General features: G+C 44.4%; 1 protein-coding gene across 2 annotated transcripts in view; it reads right to left on the minus strand.

The window, feature by feature from the left end:
• The window catches only part of Slc25a13 (solute carrier family 25 member 13), a 176,074-nt gene that overhangs the window by 146,587 nt on the left and 6,538 nt on the right, over positions 1-22,949 (minus strand). For both annotated transcript variants that reach the window (XM_087901791.1, XM_087901789.1), the window contains exon 2: positions 1,862-1,915. In XM_087901791.1, coding sequence (XP_087757917.1) covers positions 1,862-1,915 — 54 coding nt within the window. The remainder of the gene's footprint in view (positions 1-1,861; positions 1,916-22,949) is intronic.

Consider the following 22,949-nt stretch of genomic DNA (forward strand, 5'->3'; position numbering starts at 1 on the left):
CAGTGCACACCAGTTAATATGTTAAGTAATTTTTCCTAGTTTTCATTATGAAAACATTCAAATATAGTAGAGAAAAACAGTGAAATAAGGCTAATATTCCATTTCCTAATTTCAAATTTTTTCACAATGCCACTCATGTCCGCCCACCAGGGATGAGATTCCAGAGCAAATCTCTACTATCACACTGTCGCCTATAAATGCTTCAGTGCACGTCTCCAAGAGGCTGCACCTTTGCTTTGTTTTTGTTTTTTGAGACAGAGTTTCTAATATACAGAACTGGGTGTCCTAGAATGTAATCTTATTTCATTTGTATTTTAATAAATGATGCTCGCCTGAAGATCAGAGAGTAAAACAGCCCCATTGGTCAGCCTTACGGACCAGGCAGTGGTGACACACACCTCTAATGGCAGTAGCCACACTAGTTTGCCATAGAAACCAAATGGTAGCAATGCACAGCTTTAACCCCAGCACCAGAGAAATATAAAATGGGAGGAGACAACTCTCAGGTGCAGTCTCATTCTGAGGATTCCTGGAGGCAAGATCACCACTTTGGACTGAGATAAAGGCAAGAGCCAGTACCTGGCTGTTTTGTTTTTCTAACCTTCAGGTTAAACCCCAATATCTGTCTCTGGGTTTTTATTATTCATGCTACACCAGAACTTGCTTGGTAGGCCAGGTTGGCCTACACAGAGATCCACCTTTTTCTGCCTCTGCCTCCTGAGTTCTGGTATTAAAGGAATGCTCCACCATCATCCGGCTAAATTACTATTCTTCACCTCAAAATCCTGTCAGAGCTCAAGTTCCTTATTGTTTCTCCCTTCCTCAGTACTGAGGGTGATAGCCAGGGCCTCATTCATGCTAGGCAAGTATTCTTAGACTAAGCCACAGTCAAGTTCTCCATTTTTTTAGAAAATAAGAACATATTTTTCATTAAAAAAAAGTGAGGCCCGTGTAATCAACATTTTTCTATCATAATCAGTATACATCAGTTTCCTGATTTGATACTTTGATGCCTCTTTTCATCCAGATACGACCTTGGCTAGCACTTTCCCCAAGAACAACACTCATGCTGCAAACCAAACACTGACCTCCCCTGGTCATTATCTAGCCACTGTTTAAGGTGGAGCACTAAAGTTATGCTGTCCCTTCACACACCTGGCACACTTTGGTTTGCAAGCGCTATCTTTTCGATGTTTAGAGAGGCCCAGATGTTTTGCTTTTATTGTCTTTACAAAACAAGCTTCTCCTTTTCTGACTATGTGGAGCAACAACAACAACAAAATGATTTGAGAGCCAAGGAAGACTTTTGGTGTACTAACCACTCATTGTCCAGAACCACAGAGTGGGGGGAACACAGGAACTAAATTCTTCCTGTATCTGGGGTACCCCAGTGTTTACAACCATTCCAGCAGTAGGGGTACAATGACCACAGCAATGATGAAACCAAAACCAGTGGCTTCTTCTAGCCTGGGGAGGGAGGTCAAGCCTCTCTGACAGAATGGAGAGTTGTTAGGATGCTGACACAGAACCCGAAACTTCCAAGGAGAAAAGTAGCACTGCCGTGGACCTTCAGAGACCCAGGACTCAACAGCAACGAGTCACAGGATTCAATCCTGTTAACTGTATGACATGAAAGAAATTAAAATATAAGCCATACCCCCATCACTAGAACCCATCTATATGGTTTTCATATATTTTCTAAAACAGAATTATAAAGGATCCTTTCATGACTCCTACATTAATATGCTTTGGGGAATATTTTTAAATTTTCAACAATGAAATAAAAAGCTGTTTGAAATAATCTTCTAAAGTTATGGAACACAAACTAAACAAGAAACAAAATAGATTCCTTTATACTGACCTTCAAAAATATTGGTCTAAGCTCAGCTGGATCTGCTCTCTTGGTTAAAGCCACCTATAAATAAACATAAAAATGTTTATGTTATTAGAACAAAGCTGAAAAATCAAGCTAGCAGGAGGGAAAATAAACATTGGGTTAGAAATTAGTAGATTTCATTTTTGTACTTCAAGTACCAAATTGCTCCAGTGTGTAAGCCAGTCCCCAGATTTTAATGTGGACTCTATGTGGCTTCTAAAATGATAACATTCTGTATGAGAAACCAGAAAAGCCCTTAATATCTAATGTTCAATGTATAAAAGGGAAAAAAAGTTGAAACAGATTAGTGAACACCTGGCATTTCTAAACCACACCCAAGGGTAATGCATGCCTTCTCGCACGGGAATATTTAAATATTAAGTACAACCTGTCTGCCAGTCCTGCGCAGGAGCCCAGTTCTTAAAAGTCAGTGAACTTGTAAATCATAGTAAGGACCCAAAGGGAACTGCTTCCCACAGCTTGTCCGTGAACGGCACGTACACCCACCGGCCTAGACAGGCCAAGGAACTTCTCCACCTCTCCCCAGTCTTAATAAATCATAAGTCTCCAAAGGTGTGACTATTATTCTTCACATTCTAGAAACTCAAGGGACCGTGGTCACCTTCCACCAGTAAAATTTGACAGATTAGCTCAGAATAGGTGTTGTGCTTAATTCTCCAGGCCACAAAGTCCAAAAACATCACTGGGAAAAAAGCAAGACAAACTTGAACATAGCTGCTGCAGGCCAACACAAAAGAACCCTTATGCAGAACCAAACAGTGGGCTTATTCAGTGTCCCATCACCCAGTCCTGCTGGCAAAAGTGGGCCTAAGACGTGGTGCTCGGCAAGCAGAGTGTCACCTCCTGATACAACCGAGGCAGGGCCCCTGGAGCCACCAACACTGGAGCCATGTCCCTATCCACGAGATTTATGCAAATTGTTCTAAATCCCTTCTGTGTGCTTGCAAAGGCTCTTCTGAGATCTTTAGACAATGGCTTTTCTGTCTTTTGGAAGTACCAGAGCTCCTTGGCCCGCCAATGTCAGGAATCGATGTATTAACAAGTCACTGGAATGGAAGGTGGTCTCCAGAAAGCAGCTGGATGGTCACCGCACTAACACTGATACTCCTTTCACTTCAACCGAAAACCTGTCGCTATCCACGTCTTAAACTCTGAATTAGCTGGTGTCCTTTGCTGTTCAGTAACGGAGGGAAAAGAAGACCACTAGCCAACACAGCCATGATTAATGATGCTGCTGAGCACTAACCAACACAGCCATGATTAATGATGCTGCTGACCTCCAGGTTTTTGAAGAGGAGGCCCTGTTGGTGAGAAGGTGAAACCAGGATGAACATGCTTCGAAAAGGTATCACCAAGCCCTTCTACCTTTACTTCTGGAGCGGTGTTATTCCTCCCATCACAGTAAAAACCCACATCCATGACAGGCTATTTACTAGGCACGGGAAGGGGGACTGTGCAATGCTGGCCTAAGTTTCCAGTGGGTTTTTTGTTGTTGTTATTGTCTTGTTTGTTCTGCTTTTTTCCCCTTTAAAAGGCAGTGAAACTTTCTTCGCAGTGAGCTCGGCTGGCTCTGTCTGGATGCACATCTGTTTGGTTCACCACACTTTATATGAACACCACCAGGCAGTGCTGCCCAGCACGTACCTCCCTGGCCTGAATCCCCACGGCACCATAACTTATTGATCCCCAGAACATAAATCATGCAATGCTGCTGGTCAGAACTGGACCTCTTTGAGAGAAAAAGCAAACTCTTCACTTTGTAACCCATCCAGGGTCCAGGCACAAGAGAACACAAAGGCAAACCCCTCTGGGGGCCAATGCTGCAAAGTCACCCCCCCTACCATGTACCCCCTAATTTACAAAGCATGGCTGGGTCTTCACAGAAAGTCTGAAAGGGCATATTATTTTTCCCATTTTACAAATGGGGAAATCAAGGTTCAGAAAGAGTCATGTACTTCCTTTCCCTAAGTTGAAGGAAAAGCCACTTTTCCCCTTGCATTTGTGTTTTCTCAGGCTCCAGACTCCTGTTCCCCACATTATAAGCAGCTTCGTCATGATCCAGCATGGAAGCAACATACGGCACAAGAATAAGAACAACACTCTAAATGCAATTTGCCTAGCAAGGCTGGGTCCAGGCATGGTGGTTCATACCTGAAAACTCACAACTTCAGAGACTAAGGCAGAAGGATCTACAGTTTGAGAATAGGCCAGATTATACAGAATGACCCTCTATCAGATAAACCAACCTGTTGTGGTGGGGTATTTGTTCTTCCTGCAGGAGGAGAGGCAACAGCCAAGAGACGTGTGGCAGGATATAGAGTAACAGAAATGGGCTGATTTAACTTATGAGAACTAGCTAGAAACAAGGCTAAGATATAGGTCAAAGTTTTACAATTGAGAAATCTCTGTGTCAGCCAGGCAGTGGAGGCACACGCCTTTAATCTCAGCATGGGGAGGCAGAGGAGGCGGATCTCAGTGAGTTCGAGACTAGCCTGGTCTACAAAGCAAGTTCCAGGACAGGCAGGGCTGTTACACAGAGAAACCCTGTCTTGGGTGTGTGTGTGTGTCTGTGTGTGTGTGTGTGTGTGTGTGTGTGTGCCTGTGTCATTACTTGGGAGCTGGCTGGCAGGATAGAGAAAGACTTATTATAGCCGGTGAAAAACAAGAGGCCGTTGGTGTCAGACTGGCCTTACACAGGGTACAGTACAAGCCTGACCTCTTGACTGGCCTCGATTCTCTGACTGCCTCTCATTTCCTTGTCGATACATGAGAAGAGGTGGATAAGAGGAAATTGTTAAGTACCAACAAAGCCCAGAATTTAAAGCACTCAATAAATGCCATCCATCATCATTTTTATATTTCTTATCCAAAAGCATTTGTCTTCTACCATGACCGCATGTCTAAATGATGAATAGCCTACTTCATAATTTAGAAGACAGAACTAGGAGAGAAAAAAGGAAGTCAGGGCTCGAGAAGATGCTCACCAAAACCCCAACCGAACACCAAGGCCATTCATTGTAACACATCAGTAAATCCCACCCCCCCACACACACACACTTATCATAGCTTACATATGGCTACTCTTGAAAACAGACCCAAAGTCACAGGTGGGGTAAGTAGCAAACAATCATGCAGGAATTTGCCAGAGACTGAGACCAATTGACACCCATTATTCTTAAGCACAAAGAACCATGGAACCAGGAGATCATTTCTTAAAACTTAGCACCAGTCTCCTGGATCTCACACGTAGTCACCCCATCTACTGCCCACTCGGCAAACACTAGCTGGCTATTTAAAATTTCCATTTTGTCTTCTACTCACAACCCTCCACTCCCCCCACCCTCATCATCCCCTGCAAAAGAGAAGCAATCACACTGATGACCATATAAAGTTGCAGTGAGGGCTGGAGAGATGGCTCAGTGGTTGTGAACACTGACTGCTCTTCCAGACGACCCAGATTCAAAGCCTAGCCCCCACATGGCAGTTCATAAGTGTGTGTAAATCCAGTCTCTGGGCGATCTGACACCTTCACACCAGTGGACATAAACTAGAGTTGCAGGGAGACCTACGATGTGCTGAAGGAGCTGTGAGAGAAGATACATGCTGGGCAAAGTTATCCAGAGAAATGGGCCTGTCCTTCTAAGTCAACCAGGGACACCTGATAAGTGTGCGCGCTTCATGGTCAAAGAGCCTGGAGTTCAGACCTAGCTTATTCCTGGGCTTCAGAAGATTTGTCAAACTTAAGACAGTTTCCAGATGGCACACCTAAGTACATACACACGTTTGGGTGTGTGCCTCTTACATAATAACATGTAAATATATACAAGTAAAGCACTATTCATTTAATTACTTGATGTTATCATTACTTATCATTACCTTATTCTTTATCGTCTGTACTGAAAGACTGAAGTGTAATGGAGTCTCACATTACAACGGGAATTGTACTGTTTTACATAAATGAAGTAATTCAAATCTAAGAAGAGAGTTCTTTGCAAGTGACTATAAAATATCATTTGATATTTAAAGCAGCACAATAGAGTACTTTGTATTCAGTCAGATAACATGTTGCAACAGTTCCAAACAAAAGAAAAAAAAAAGCAACGGGATGCATGGCTGTTACTTCCATACACTGGGAAAGGCCTAATAGGATTTAACTTGGAATGGAAATTTTAAAAGTCCATGCTATGAGATGGTAATATCTGAGCATCGTGAACTATGCAATATGCTTTAAAGAGATAAACATTAGTTATATCTATGTGACTAGTTCACCAATAGCATTTGTAAAACACACATAAACTAGGTTACATTTTTTTTAAAAAAGTAACATAATGACACAACTTCAGTAGATAGCATTTTCATAAAGGAAACAAAGATATAACAACAGGGAGAACCAGAAAGGTGTCTTTCAGAGCAGATAAACCCTGCCATTCCAACAGACACTGGCACTGCCAATAGCAGGGGAAGATTTCTACACACAGGAGTGTTTATTAAATCGGCTTGCTTACCCTGGAGTCAAGCCACAGTACCAGGCTCATTACTTTCACAAATTGCAGTGGCACACACTTGTGCTCTCAAAATAGTTGGTAGGTGTGACAGATGGCAGGAGGGACAAACCCTGCTGGGTATGGTAATCCCCATTCTTGAGAGACAGAGTCAGGAGATGAGGAGTCAAGACCCTTCGCAACACTTAGCAAGTTTGTCTGAAATCACCTCAAGATGGAAGAGACCCTGTCTCGGGAGGGAAAGAAAGAAAAAGAGAGAGAAAACTGGATCACTCCTCTCAGGAGGCTCGGAAAATGTGTGGCTTCCTCAAATCATGCCAGCCTCTCTCTGCAAAGGGGCCCTCAAATGTTAGCTCCGAGTCCCTGTGAGTGAGACACAGAGAGAGACTGGCGGCTCCTGCAGAAGTACGGAGCCTGGGATCTTGCACTCACGTGTCCACACCACATGCAGATGCACGCACATACACCTAATTAAAATCGTTTTGAAAAGATGAAAGGAGCATTCAAAAACAAAAGGAACATTTTAGGCCCATGAATTCAGACTCTCTGGAATGGCCATACGTACATTATAGTTAAAATACAGTATTTCTCCCACAAGCTTGTGTATTTGAAGACTTGGTCCCAGTTAGTGGGGATTCTATCTGGGAAAGAGAGGGTCCTAGTTGGAGAAAGTCTGGTGTGGGGGACAGGCTCTGAAGTTTATTGCTTGGCCCTTCTTTCTGTCAAGTGTCTGCTTCCTGTCAGGAACAAGCTCCCTCCTCCATAGCCAAGAGATCCCATTGTTGCCATACCTTCCCCACGACAAACTATATTCCTCTGAACACAGAACTCCTCCCTCCCTTAGACTGCTTTAGCTAGGTATTTCACAACAATGATGAGAAAAACAACAGATATAACTGTATCTTTAAAACTATAAGCTAGCTGGTGGCATCAGGGCACACCTTTAACCCAGCACTAAGGAGGTGGAGGTAGAAGCAGGCAGATCCCTATTATAATGGCCTATCCTGTCTCTTTAAGAGACAAGCCACACCCACTCCCTTCCTGTCTTCTGAGGCAGACAGATCTTCTTTCCTGCTTACAGCCTCCCTTTTCTGTCTCCCTCTTCAAGAGGCAGCTTCTCTCTCGCTCTCTCTCCTCTTCTCTCCTTCTCCCTCTTCCCTTCCATAATCCACTAAATAAATATCCAACTTCACTCTGCATGGCATGCCTATTTTTCTGCCTCTCGCTGGCCGCATGTTTCCCTGCCTAGGACCAGCCACCTTTAGAGACCTGTGGTGGGTCTTATGGCAAGCCCATCTTTCTGTCTATCCTCGTGGCCTGCTGCAGCCACTAGGGGGAACTACACTGTCCTTACCTGGGACTGGCTGCTCGTGGAACCTGCCACTGCAGCCGCCAGGGATCCTGAAGCATTTCTAATTAATCCATCACACCTATGAGTGTGGGGCCAGCCTGTTCTACAGAGCAAGTTAAGTTCCAGGACAGTCAAGACTACACAGAGAAACCCTGTCTCAAAGAAAGAAAGGGGGGGGAGGGAGGGAGGGAGGGAGGGAGGGAGGGAGGGAGGAAGGAAAGGAAAATGAAAACTATAAAAATAACAAAAATAGCATATTTTTAAAACTATACAGAAGATTACATTGGGTGGGAGCGCAGAGCTACCAGCTTGACAGCAGCTGCCACAAACAAGACCTGCAGTCCAGCTGTCCTTCAGCAGGAGACATCTGGGAAGTCAAAACAACTGCAGGATTGCTTACCCAAAAGATTATCTGAAATGATTATTTATCTTTGATATGTAAAAACCAGAAAAGGAGCCAGGCAGTGATGGTGTGCACCTTTAATCCCAGCACTGAAGAGGCAAAGGCAGGATCCCTGTGAGTTTGAGGCCAGCCTGGTCTACAGAGTGAGTTCCAGGACAGGCTCCATAGCTACTGAGAAACCCTGTCTCAAAAAGGGAAAAAAAAAAAGTGACTCATCAAAAGCAGGCCCTCGTGTGTACATGTGAAAGTCAGCATGGAGTAGCGAGAATAAAGGAGCCAGGAGAACCTGTGGACCTGAGGAACCAACGTAAGAGGACCTAAACCTTTAGGAAAAGTGCTCCTGGGGATCACCTAGCAACTCAGCAGCTGCAGCCCACATTCTTTCTCTGTCCTCCTGCATTGTAGACTACATGGCTGACATTACATTTCTCAGACTCCTTTGCAGCTATATGGCCCAGGGCCTGTCAATCAGAAGAACTGTGGGGGCACTGGCAAGGAAAAGACTCTGAGCTCAGGCCACACTCCTGCTGCTTCTGCTAGCGGACACCGTTGTCGATAGTGACTGGTTTTCCTGCGACACTGTTCTGCCCTCCCACGTCGTTCAGAGCATGTCCTCCAAAACATCCCTCCACTTGGCAGGAGACATCCTGACTGTGTAGGAGGCCACAGCTCCCTTGGTGGCCTGCTTTGCTCTGAGGCTCTGGAAGTAATTCCTAAGAGTTCAACCTCAAGTCTGTTTCTTCACCCACCCAACAAATTCTATAAGCCATTTAATAGTCTGTAATAAATCTCCCTCTGCTGAAAGCAGCCAGCGAGGATTCTGTTCCCCGCAAGTCAACCTTAACTGATACAATCAGTTATTGCAAAAGAAAGTTTGGAATTCCCTAAAACCACAGTTACCATGGCCTTGAGGGAAGAAAGAGGTGTCTCATCAAATTTACAAAAATCATTTTTTCACTGAAGTCACTGAATCACTCACTTGAGCCTTCTGTTAAGTTTAGGTTCTCGTAAGTGAAGAGCTGCAATTATACAAGAAGTGACTGAGGTATAAATCAGTATATAGACAAAATGCCGAGTTAAGCGTTCTTCAACCACATTTCTGGGCAATCAACCCTCAAAGGTTCCTGTCACTCAACAATTCACTTCCCAGGCACCCGAGGGCCCACGGGGTAATTAACAGGCAGGTCACTTCAGGGTGCTGCCGACGCTCATCAGAACAACTCGGCAACTTGTGACTCTCCGCTGCAGACAACGCTAACCCACTCTAAACCACTGCAATTAAAATCTGGTATTGAGAAGCAAAGTGTAACAGTTAAGCAATCGACGGTGGTGTTTCAGCTGTGGGTTATGTTACGCCAAAAAGGCTTTAAACACACTTTCAACCCTCCCCTTGTCATTCAACTGAAGCTAGCATCGCACTAAATGTTCCCTGGAGAAAGAACTGAGAAGAGACACTACGATGATTTTCTAAGAGACACACTTTTCTATCTACATGCCCGTGCCTTATGAAGACGCCAGGAGCTGCTGGCATTGCCCAGAGTCCACAGCAGAAGTTTGGAAGAAGATCTTGGGACCCAGCCAGGCCTAACGACCTCAGGCCAGTTAGTTAACATCTCTGAGTTTTAAATCTGTGCTTACAAAATAGGCAAAATGATAAGAAACCCTATCTTCTCCCTTTCAAAGGGTTACCTAACAGCCAATTAGAATGAAGAAAAAGTATCCTCATAAATCTCAGCTGTTAATGCTGGCAAGGATTAGTATCAGCTACTGTCAAATAAAGCAAGCTGATAACGAGACTGCAGGACACTTCTGCTCTCAAAGACAAACGGAAGGTAACAGACCTGAACTAGAAAACTAGGTAACTGAAATCAGACCTAGATAACAAAAGATGACAAGTTAAAGGGAAAATCAGTCCCATATTTCCATCAGTAGACTGTGTGGTTAGCATATAAGAAGCCTGGCTTCTGTACCCGGTGCTGCACAGACCAGGCATTGAGACTCACACCTACACTCTTAGCACTGGGAAGTTCAAGGCTAACCTGGACTACAAGACTACCATGAGACTCCGTCATAGACAGACAGACAGACAGACAGACAGATAGATAGATAAATGATAGATAAGATAGATAGACAGACAGATAAAAATGCTATGGAATGTCTGCTGTCTCATGAGGGAAGCTGGAGAGCCAGTCAAGACCAAGGAGCTGCCAACAGTATCCTCACACGCCTAGCATGGCTTGGGAAGAATCCACTGTCACATTCAAAGCAGGTCACACTGACTGCCCACTGAAGTGAAAATGGCCCCTCATCCTATCCCCTCACTACTGCCTTCTTCTAAATCACGTCACACTTTAGTGTCTGCTTGGCAGAGTCTAGTCACTGCTACAGGCCTTGTCTGCAAGGCAAGATGGAAACCGAGTTGACTCTACAGAGGGAGGCAGAACTGCTTTCATGAGGATTTGCTCCAACACAGGAAAGCTGACCAAAGGACGATGGGTAACTGGAAATGTCAAAATGAACTTGATTGGGTAAAGTCACCAGACATACCCCTTGCATTCCAGCCAGCCTTATTGTCGGGTCCCAAAGAAACCTGGGACAAGAAGCCATCTGTGGCTCCCCTTAGCACTTCTCTCTTGCTCCCCACCCTAAATCCAGGGACTGGGCTTCCCGTTCCTTCACCCATATTCTGATTCCTGAATAACAGGTATTCCGGTCACGGACTCGCTTTGCTTTACCCTTGGTCCTAGGCTCCTCTCTTCATCCTAAACACCGTCCCTCTCCTTTCTTCCTCCTCCGCTCTCTCCAATCCCTCTTCTCATGGCCTGGTCTACTCTACTGGCCGTGTTCAGTCTGGACTCAGCCGCATGCCTCTGGTTGCACTCTCCTGTACTAGGAGCGGCCCTGTCCTATTTCCAAGCCCTGTTGAGAACACTGCAGATGAAGCACAGGCTGACCCAGTCCATGCCTTCTCCTCGGGATCAGCGTCCAATTGGTCAGGTTGCCTTGGAGCAGGTTTCTCAACCTTTGCTGTAGGACCCATGATCACTCGTTGTTGTTAGGTAGGATTTTTTATTATTATTTTGGTTTTTCCAAGAAAGGGTTTCTCTGTAGCTTTGGAGCCTGTCCTTGAACTAGCTCTGTAGACTAGGCTGGCCTTGGACTCACAGAGATCCGCCTGCCTCTGCCGGGATTAAAGGCAGTGCTGCTAGGTAGGATTTCACTGACAATCTTAACCTCCTCCCACTAGATGCCAAGAGAATTAGGATGGGACAACCAAACACTTTCTCCAGACATTGTCAAATTATCTCGGGGTGGGAGCAGCTGTCAAGAGCACAGTAACTAATGATGCTTCACGTGCTCACTTACCATAACCTATGAAGGCTGGAGCTGACATATGGGCACTGACAAGATCCTTTCCCAGGGGAAGTGACCGGTTAACAGGTGAGTGGCCAGTGCATGTTGTATCATGAGGATACACACTTCCACACAGTATGTACCAGAGGTAACGTCTTTGGCCTGGATCATTTAGTTTTGGCCACAGCAACATCCTGGTTGCTTTTACTGAACCCTTAATTCCACACAAGGCCTAGTGCTCAGTTTCTCAAAGCAGATCTCATGGAAACACCGCTCCACAAGTTCTTTAAGGAGAAAAGCCATTAATTCCTCCAGTTTTCGGAAGAAACAGAGGTATTTTAGATTTTTAAATATGTAGCAATACGTTATAAAGTCAGAAAGAACACCAAAATCCAGGCATTTGAATACTCTTTTCAACACTAGCGAGCCATGCGAGGAGGTCTGAAGCCCTCTGATGAATCCTGCCACTGGACCACACCAGACATGACATTCAAGTCTTTGTCACTTAGAATCACCACCTGCCTAATGAAGAATATTACTCTCCAGTATTACATGCTGAACTTAGCCTCAATTTTTATAGCATAGAGATTACAGTATAATTAGGAACCAGCTGCAATTGTAATTATCCCTCCCAATATAATTTGTTACATATTAGCAAGTGTCAAATCACTACTGCTCCTTAAATGAATAACACCTGATTGCACTGTCCTGCAGACAGGAAAGCATACTCCTGTTGGAGAACAAAGAAATATAAAGCATATGACGTATTTATAAAGTGCTGAAAGGCCCTACTTAAGCTATCACAGCTTACTAGAACCCAGACTACATCACAAAAACTTAGAATGGCTTTCTGAGAGAGAACATCTAACTCAGTGCGTGCCGAGGGAGAGAAACCAAAGGGACAATAGAGAAACTGCTTCCACTAAGTGGCACAGCTGTTCAAAACGGGGCTGGGCACCAACCTCCTCTAAATAAAGCTGAAATTCAGATGGAAAGCTGAAATTCAGATGGAAGCAAAAGAAAAGCAGCATTCTGCACAGCCAAGAGCCCTATTCTGGGGCTGCACCTTTCTACTCGACTGGGCACTCCGCTACACTCCTGCACACCCCAGGGACTTTTGATGGGACTTCAAAGTCATGGCTGATACTTGCACAAAGCTTACCATGCCCCTGGCTCTATTCTAAGGTTTGCAAACATAGACACATTGGACATTCCCAAACTGCCTCCCCCAGCATGTGAAATGATGCCACTTGGTAGATGAGGCAATTGAAGTATAGACAATGTGCTGGATAGTTTTTAATGTCTTGACACAAGCCAGAGCGATCTGAGAGGAGGGAGCCTCAACTGAGAGATGCCTCCATAATATCAGGCTGTAGGGCATTTTCTTAATTAGGGATTGATGCGCAACGATGTAGCCAGTGTGTGTGTGGGGGGGGGGGGTTCCTGGACTGGTGGTCCTGTGTTATATAAGAAAGCAGGCTGGGCAAGCCACAGGGAACAAGCCAATAAGCAGCACCCCTCCGCAACCCCTGCATCAGTTTCTGCCTCCAGGTTCGTGATATGTTTGAGTTCCTGTCCTGACTTCCCTCCACGATGAAGTGGTATGTGAAAGGCAAAGAAACCCTTTCTTCCCCAACTTGTCTCTTGGTATTTGTGTTTCATCATAGCAATAGAAACCCTAGCTAAGACCGACAGGCTGAGCAACTTGATGGGATGTCACACAGCACATGGCAGAGTCTTTTAGGTTTATTTTGGTTTATTTTTGCTGCTGGTTTTTCAAGGCAAGGTTTCTCTGTGTAACAGTCCTGGCCGTCCTGGAACTCACTCTATAGACCAAGCTGGCCTCAAACTCACTGAGATCCGCCTACCTCTGCCTCCCAACTGTGTGCCACCACTGCCTGGCTGTCAGAGTCTTAATAGGAACACAAATCCATGGTTTGAAGCAAAGTATTATCTTACTTTTTCAGATGCATAGAACCAGTCTAAGATGAAGAGAGCAAGAGTGCTCAGGTCAAAAGAAAGCCTTATTTATATAGCAATTCTATAACTGCCGAACACAAAAGGGGAATGGGAAAAGACACACAAGAATGGTTGCTTATAAATATTGAATTACTGAGCCGGGCGTTGGTGGCACACGCCTTTAATCCTGGCACTTGGGAACCAGAGGCAGGAAGATCTCTGTAGAGTTTGAGGCCAGCCTAGTCTACAGAGCGAGTGCCAAGACAGACTCCAAAGCTACAGAGAGAAACCCTGTCTCGATAAATCAACAAGAGAGAGAGAGAGAGAGAAAGAGAGAGAGAGAAATGTTCAATTACTGTAAAATTTCAGGTGAGAACAATGGCATTGTGATCCCGCTGTTAGGAAATCTTATGTAAGGCTTGGCGGCATGACTTTGTCCCAGCACTTGGGAGGACGAGACAGGTGCATCTCTGTGCATTCAAAGTCTGCCTAGACAGTGCGTCCCAGGCCAGTCAGGACTACGTAGTGAGTACCTGTCTCAAAAAGACAATAGAGAAAAAAGAAAACGAAAGAAGGAGGTGGGGGTAGGAAAGAGGAAGAAGGAAAAGGAAGGGGAGAAAAGGGAAGGGGATGGGAGGGGAGGGCTGTTTAGGGGCTAGAGAGATGGCTCAGTAGTTAAGGGCACTGACATCTGCCATCCAGCATCCACACAGAAGTTCACAACCTGTAACTCCAGCCAGGGGCAGTCTGATCCATAGTGAATTCCAGACTTAAGGCCGTAGAGTGAGGCCCTGTCTTTTTTTTAAAAAAAAAAAAAAGGCAAATAATAAACAAACAAACAGAAATCTTATTTAGATGTAGTTCAACAATGGAGATGTATCTGCCTTATCCTGGGTTTAAAGGGATGAAAGAAAAGAGACAAATGAAAAGGGAGGAAAAAATTCCCTTTGTAAATACTGCTAAAATGAAGAACTTTGAGAGGACACTGTGGGCTCCGGTTCACAATGAGCGAGGGGCGGGAGGAGTAAACCGCTGACTATAAACCGCTACATAGGGAAATAAGGGTGCTTGATACTATTTCTCCTTTGCGTATTACGGGAGAGAGCCACAAGGAAAATTCCAAACAATGCTGTTTTCTGTCAAGAATGGAGGCTAATCTCTCTTCCTCCAGGGGAGACTTTCCAACCAGATTCTCCTCGGTTGGTATTATCTGGACCTTTCTTATGGCCTCTGCAATGGGATGTTTAAATTCTGACTCTTTCACTAACAAGCAACATGAACTCAGGGACTTTTTTCTCACCTGTTAAAAGGGAGAAAGGGGATAAAGAGTGCATGAAAATGCCTAGCAGCCGGGCAGTGGTGGCGCCCGCCCTTAATCCCAGCACTTACGGCAGAGGCAGGCGGACCTCTGGGAGTTCAAAGCCAGTCTGGACTACAGAGTTCTAGAAGTCACTCCATAGCTACTGAGAAACCCTGCCTAGAAAAAACACAAAGTGGGGGTGGAGGATGGGGGGAGGGAGGGGAGGGAGGGGAGGGAGGGAGGGAGAAAGGAAGGGAGGGAGGGAGGGAGAGAGGGAGGGGAGGGAGGGAGGGAGAAAGGAAGGGAGGGAGGGAGGGAGAGAGGGAGGGAGGGAGGGAGGGAGGGAGGGAGGGAGAAAATGCCTAGCCCGGGACAGACCTAGCAGTGTGTGGTTCTGCAGCAGCCTCACACTTTCAAGGACAGGACAGTCCAGCTGAATGAAGCAGCACAAGAGACCAGAGCAGGGGGAGACTGTATAGCGTTCTCTGAAGCAGAAGACTTGATCCAAATGGTAGCAGGTCCCACAGTTTATCGAATGGCACCTGTGAGGACTGGTGAACTCTCGCAATTAAACAACTACAGCTGAAGGAGAGGTCGAAAAAAGCTCTAGAAAAATACACAGGTGATCATCTCGTCTGTAATATGAAGTGAGAAGACTGGTTTTAAATACAGCACAGATGAGAAATCACACAGGAAGAAGCGGATCAACATAAAATATGAGTCAGTTAAATATCAAGTAGCTGAGAGGGCAAAAACAAGACACAAACAGGGCAAGGGGGCAAGGTTCTTGATTTAACTGTCCTCTCAGAACAAATCAATGTGAAAGGGCTAATGACCTAGGGGAGAATCAGGCTAAAGGCCACCACCGGACTCTATTCGAGCTACTGAGCCTGAACATGAGTCATGCTGCACAGAGGACCGAGGGCTGAGCATGGATGGAACAGAGATAGGAGACAAGCAGAAGCTAGACTCCTCCAACCCAAAGCCCACATCAGTGGGACGGAAACAAGGGGAGGAATGCGAAGAAGCACATGCATCTCTTGGTGATGAGCACAACAGCTCAATAAGAGAGCTGAGGGGCCAGGGGATAGTTCACCAAGTGTGGCCACACATGTATGTAATCCCAGCCCCCCTGAGTGGGGAAGGGGCAGACATAGTGGATCCTGCAGTTTGCTGACCCACCAGTCAGACTGAATAGGGGAACCTAGGTTCGTTGGAGACCAGACCTCTTTTTTTGAGAGCAACTGAGGAAACATTAAATTAATACCCTGAATTAACTTCTGACTTCTACAAGCATGTACACAAATTAATTCATTAACGTTTAAAAAATTGAATATGAGAACAAAAGGAAGGAAGGAAGGAGGGGGAGGAAGGAGAGAGAAAGAGAGAGAGAGAGAGAGAGAGAGAGAGAGAGAGAGAGAGAGAATGAATGAACAAACAAACATGTGTGGTGACACACACCTTTAATACTAACACACTGGGGTGGAAGAGGCAGGCACGTCCCTGGGAGTTCAAGGTCAGTCTGGTCTACAGATTGGGTTCTAGGTCAGGCAGAGGTACACAGGGAAACCATATCTCAATGCCCTCCTCCCCCCCCCGCAAAAAAAAGAGAGAAAACCTGTACAAATGGCTTAGGGAATGGTCCCCAAGAGCAGCAGTTCCAAGAATATCTGATTCTTTAGCCAAGAATGAATGCTGGGACTGGGCTCTGGTTTCTCATCTCTAAATGGCCAACCTTGCCTAAAAGATAAGGGATAGCACAGAAAAACTATGGAACTAGACCACTCAGGAGGCAGAAAGAAATAGTTATTGGGGATCAAACTGCCAAGGTCATCTCTTGGGGGGCCAGGTCACAGAGAGGAGTCAAGCAGGTTTTACAGGACCATTAGCAGAGGGGAGACCTGAGCTTATAGAGGCTGGCGAGACTGAGCAGGAACTGGGTGCCCTGCCAGAGTCAACTGGCCTTTGGGGAAAAGCTAAAGGCCGTTCCTGGTGAACAGACACTTCCTCCGAGATCTGCTTTTCGTGCCAGCCGAAGTCCTTCAGTTGAGGACCATGTCACCAGCACTGCCATTGGAAGGACGACAGCTGTATGTCAGGTCGTGACTGGAGCAAAGACCCAGACACTACATGTCCTGATGGACAGTTCTGGAACCAGATGTCTGTGTTTTCACGAGGGAAATGGCTCCCATCTAATTCCTGATTCCAGCCCATCTCTTAGTTCTGTTTGTCATCACTTCCAAGGAGGGAATGTTACAGGGTCCTTGATGGGAAGCTGCAGAGGACACTAGGGAAAGGTGTGTTTTCCTGCTCAAAAGAATGCAATCTGCCTCCAGCACTGGGTGGACACTAACATTCTAAACTAGCCAAAACCAAAGAGTTAGTCCAACAAGACCTAACCACTAGGACAAAAATAAAAAATAAAAATAAAAAAAAAACACCCTTAGGAAGGCTGATTCACTACAAGCCATGCTAAAGCTATGAGAGGAAAAATTATCTCTTTGATGGGATCATATCCCCGCCCTTACAAAAAACCCTACCCTCAAAGCAACCGCTTACTGAGCCATTCAGCTCAATTATGTCTGCCGGTTTTTCAGAAGCATTCACACCAATATAACTTTCCTTTCTTCTTTTTTCTCTTTCAGATACTAGTCATGGTGTGGACATGCTTTCAGAACATTATGGGCTTTCTCACCCTTCCTCTGAAGTTCCCTCCCTACTACACCTACTTCTGTCCCATGGATGTTTGTCTTGCCTCTCTATAGCTGAGCCCCATGCCCAACTCAAAAGGTGTAGGTCCCATCTTCCTTGGCGGGAAGCTGAGATTTACCACTTGTCTGCTATGGGATCTTTCTTTTAAACTCTAAAAATAATTGTCCTAAAGTCCATTCTTAAATTACTAACAAGACTAAAAACCCCCAAGAGGGAACCACAGTTTTCTTAGTCACAAAGTAACACCCCAAGTGGCACTCCCCAAAACTTTAAGTAACAATAGCACTCACTAGTTCTCGCCTCACCTAATGACCCAGGACACTTGGAGCTAGCTGCAATGTTGTTTGGACTTGCTAGCAATTATTCCTAACAGTGCAACTGAACTTTCATAATCAAAAGGGACTGTTTGTCAAGGCTTCAGCTTTGGAAGTAGCCTTTGTTTCACAAGAGACTACTTCAGATAGTCCAGCGCCACAGTCTCATTAGCAGCTGACTTGTTAATTCCACTAGGTAAGAATAAGACCACTACCACAATTTGATACCAAATTTGAAGCAATCTTTAATTAAATACTGACCAGGCTCTGGCAAGGTTCATACCAAATACCTGGGAAATGGCCCAGAATCAAGGTTTACAAAGGTTTAAGAAGGAAAACCCATAATTCATTGCATTTTCAATCAGGTCCAATCAGGGGCAAGCGCCAGGCAGTGGTGGTGCATGCCTTTAATCCAGCACTCTGGAGGCAGAGGCAGGCAGATCTCTATGAGTTTGAGGCCAGCCTGGTATACAAGAGCTAGTTCCAGGACAGACTCCAAAGCTACAAAGAAATACAGTCTCAAAAAACAAAAAAAAAAAAAAAAAAAAAAAGAAGAAGAAGAAGCCTTATCATATGAATAAACTCCAATAAATACAGTTGTTCCAAGTGAGACAACTGTTTCATTCATTTATTTTGTAACCAAGATCAAACACTGCATGTGTCATGTCTCTTTGAGAATCTCATTTCTTCAGCCCTTTCCACGCATAATACATTCGTAAAGTCAGGCCCACTTTCTATTAGATTCAGATCAAGGACTTTTGGCAAGAACTCTACAGAGACCTTCTTTGGTACTTCCCATTGAACCATTTCAGTATGTACAAATGCAAGTTTCCACACACATTTTCGACCACTTAATTGAAATATAATTCCATTGTAAAGGTCCTTTGCTCCTCTTGTAAGGAGTAAGTCATTTATTTACCAGGTAACACTGAGAAGATAGGAACCCTGACATTCACCAAAGGGTTAATATCTGCAGATAAATCTTATCTGAATCAATTATTATTTGCAAATTACAGAATGATTCTCATCTTGTTTTCTAGTTCTGATACTTCTTGTTTTACATTTTCCTAGGTCAACAAAACTAAAATAAACAAAACTGAAAATAATACAATAAAATAAAAACCTTAACCTCTCTGTCTCACTTTAACTCCTCTGAGAAGTAATAATCATCCATTACAGACTACAAGAATTTTTTAATCCAATGTTACAATCTATTTCTAATTAGTTTTTGTTTAGTAATATAACACATTATATTAAATTTACCTTTAATTTTTTTTCTAATTTTCTTTTCTGTGCATTGATGTTTTGTCTGCATTCATTTCTGTGTAAGGGTGTTGGATCCCCTGGAACCATAGTTACAGACAGTTGTGAGCTGTCATGGGGGTGCTGAGAATTGAACCTGGGTCCTTTGGAAAAGCAGCCAGTGCTCTTAAACACTGAGCCTCTCCAGCTCCCTAAATTTACCATTTTTAAGTGTACAATTCAGTGGTATTAGTATATTCAAATGTTAGAATCTGTCATCATTATTGTCATCTGAAACAAACTCTATACCCGTTAAATTAATACCTATCTTGTTCGTAATAGCCACTATTTTTATAAGAATTACAATTCATGTTCACGTGTGTATATATATATATACATACACATAAGTGCATAAAATATAAGCATATACATAAGTTTGCGTATTTAAAAGTTGAAAACTACTTTTGATACTCCATTAAGAGCAACTGTCAATGTTCAAACTTAGTCACAGAACATTAGCAGATAGGCTGGTGAACCTGGATAACATCTGAACCCACTCATCAAACACAACCTCAAAATTACCGAGAAATATGTTCCTCCAGGTGAGTCCCAGAGGTGATGGGAGCACCTAGAACCATCTAGCATGCTAGTTACAATGAAAAGCATAACACTAACGTGGTCAAGCTTTTACAGTTGTCACTTTCAGAAAACATCCAAAACAATAGCATAAAAGGGATGCAGTCAGTAAATTAGAAACTGTGGGAAAGTGCAGGAAAAGCAATCAACTTCAAAGAAAAAGGGGGCAGGGGTAAACTACAGACTGACAAAAGCTCAAGGACTACCAACCACAGGCCAGATACAAACTATGATGAATAATCAAACAGACCTGCCACAAAAATACAACTCTGGTCAGGTGTGGTGGCATGTACTCTTGACCACAGCACTAGGAAGACAGAGGCAGGAGGATCTCTGTAACTCAGAGGCCAGACTGGTCCAAATAGTGAGTTTCAGGACAGCCAGGGCTATGTAAAGGGACCTTTTCTAAAAATGAAGATGGATGGATGGATAGATGGGTAGATGTGTGTGTGTTTGTGTATATATGGATGGATGGGTAGATGTGTGTGTGTGTGTGCGTGTGTGTGTGTGTATGGATAGATGGATAGATGGATGGTTGAACAAATACGTGGATGGATGGGTGGGTGGATGGATGGATGGGTGGATGTTAGAATGAATATGTGGATGGATGGATAGATAAATGGGTTGATAGATGGATGCATGAATGGTTGGGGAGATGGATGGTGGATGGCCAAGACAGGGATGTTGCTGGTTAACAGAATACCCACTTGTAATCTATACAAGGCTCTAAATTCCATTCCCATCACCTCAAAAATATAGCCAAGGTATATTGAGAGAGTTATGTTACATAGGAGTCATGAATATGGGTTCTAGAGCCAGGCTGCCTATGTCCAAACCATCCCTCAGCCATTTTCAAGCTGTGTGACCCAAGAGGACATTTAATCTTGCTGGAACTGATGAAATTTCCCTATTCTGTACCAGAGGAGAAATCCCATCTCAATAACAGAAATAATAACAGCACAGCCTATGCCTATGGTGGAGACTCAGTAAGCACTTGATATCTAGTGCTTACTGAAGTGCCTAGCTGTTCTGAGTGTTAGAATGTTGATACAACATAGACACCATTATCTGCATAACCTTTCTGAGCCATAACTTTCTGGCCTGACAAATGACATTAGCATAACATTCCCTGCTTTTTCAAAGAGGAATAGAAAAGTCACAAAATGGAGATTGTGTCTTTGGTTACTTTACTCCCTAAGATGATCTTGAAAACAAGCCAAGTGCCACCCCCTGAAAAAAACAGAGTTTTGAATGGAGCTGGCAAACAGTTGGTGGCAGCTACACACTTGAAAGCAGTTTTAAAAACTGTTAAGTGCTGTGCCTGTGAACACAATGCCGTTACCATCACAGGAAGATGAGACAATCACTGAGGATTCCTCTGGGAGCTGTGGGAAGAATGGAAAGGGAGGAGGCAAAGGCAGGGAAAGCAGTGTGGAAGCCAGCCGCGTTGACTGGATAACTAAGAAGCACTAAGTACTTTGACTTAACACTCCAGGAAAGGAGGTGGGTTTAACTTACACCCCATTTTCCACAGATCTAAATGCCTGCAGATAGCCTCTCCTGGCTACCCAGAGCAAACAAGTTACAGGCAGAAACTGAAGAACACCGAGAAGAGACACTCAGTTCTAGGTGAGCGAAGTTTGAAATATTCCTGAGATACTCAAGTTGAGCTTTACGGCAAACAACTGGAAGCACAGGCTGGAGCTCAGAACAACACACACGGTCACTCTTCCAAAGCCAAGTGTGGCACTGGAGGGAGAAGAGGCAGTGCACTGGAGACACCAACCTCCCGCAGAAATCAGGGAATCTAGGAGAAGCCTGCAAAGGGGAACCAGAGAGAGAGAGCAGAAAGCGAACAAGCCTGAGAATTCATCACAAATGCTGATGGCGAGATGCCCACAAAACTGGTAAAGCGCGGGGTCACCCGAGGTTAGCAGGAGAGCAGGATTAGGGCTGAGATCACTGGAGAGAATGTCAAAACTCAACAGGCAGGAGAAAAGGAGAGAAAAGGAGGCAAACACAGTCCATATACATTTCCCCTTACATAATCACTTGGACATGTGCTCCAAAAATCATACCTGGGCCCCAAGGGATGAATACTCAAAGCAAAGGCCATGAAGTTTATACAGGATTTTGATACTATGTATTTAATTCTGTAAACAGTTGGACTAACTTACAATGAATCTAAAGTTGTATCCATATCAAAGAAAAGCCTTTAATTAAGTGTTAATGAGTGCTCGAGATGCACGCCATCCAAACTTCGGTATGCACAGGATTTCCTAGGGATCTGAACAAAACGCAGATGCTGATGCAACAGGCCTGTGACCTAGGTCCATGGGCTTCACATCTAACAAGCACCCAAGGAAATTATCTAAGGAATTTTGTCCAACTGCTCTCTGGCTAGAAGAGAATTCTAGTCTCTCAGACTAGAATTTCAGCAGCAAGGCTCCCCAGGAAGACCATGAGGGCAATGTCGCCACTAAAGCAGCCATGTTTCAACCACCAGGGTGGGTGTTCTGTGCAAGCAGAGTTTCAGTACAGCTCCTGTGTGGTTCAGGTACCTGGCCCCTGTGTTTGCAGTTGGGCAGAATGTCCCACAAACTCCAACAGACATCTCTTGATATTCCTATTGAACATCATGATCTCCTAAAATGCTTTCACATGTTGCATGCCATGGGCTCAATACAGTCATGAATGGTCCCCTGCTTTCCATAAGATAACACCAAGCACTCAAAGAGATTAATGTCCATACTCCTCTAGCAAGAGTGGGCTAGAACCAGGTTCTCCTATTTTCCAGTCACTGAATAGAGATGGGGGGGGGGGGCTCTGGTAGCCTCTTCCTACTTAGGAAAGGAAAGCTGAACTCAGTGCCCAGTCAGGCCTCTGTAGCCTTATTACCATGATGACCAGCACTCAGAACAGACATTCCAAACCTCCTGTCTAATCCTGGAAACTCCTGAACACGTGCCCAGAACTATACACATCTATTCAAATTAGAATCCTTTATACAACTTCCTTACCAATAAAAAATAGTACTTACTACACACCTCACATACATGAGCTATTTTACTGCAAACAGTAAGGGCATCAGGAAATATCGGAGCCTCCCATCAACAGTGTTCATGGATAGCATGTGCTACAGGTAGAAATCCAGACAAAGCGACTGGCCTAACAGTCATCAAACACAGCAATTTATTGGAGTTTAACTGCAAAGAAATCTCAACACTGTCAACTGAACTATGTTGTCAACACCCAAAGTCAAAGGGAACCGTCTAGGTT

This window comes from Myodes glareolus, chromosome 25, assembly GCF_982192425.1.
Source record: "Myodes glareolus chromosome 25, mMyoGla1.1, whole genome shotgun sequence".
NCBI classification, from domain to species: domain Eukaryota; kingdom Metazoa; phylum Chordata; class Mammalia; order Rodentia; family Cricetidae; genus Myodes; species Myodes glareolus.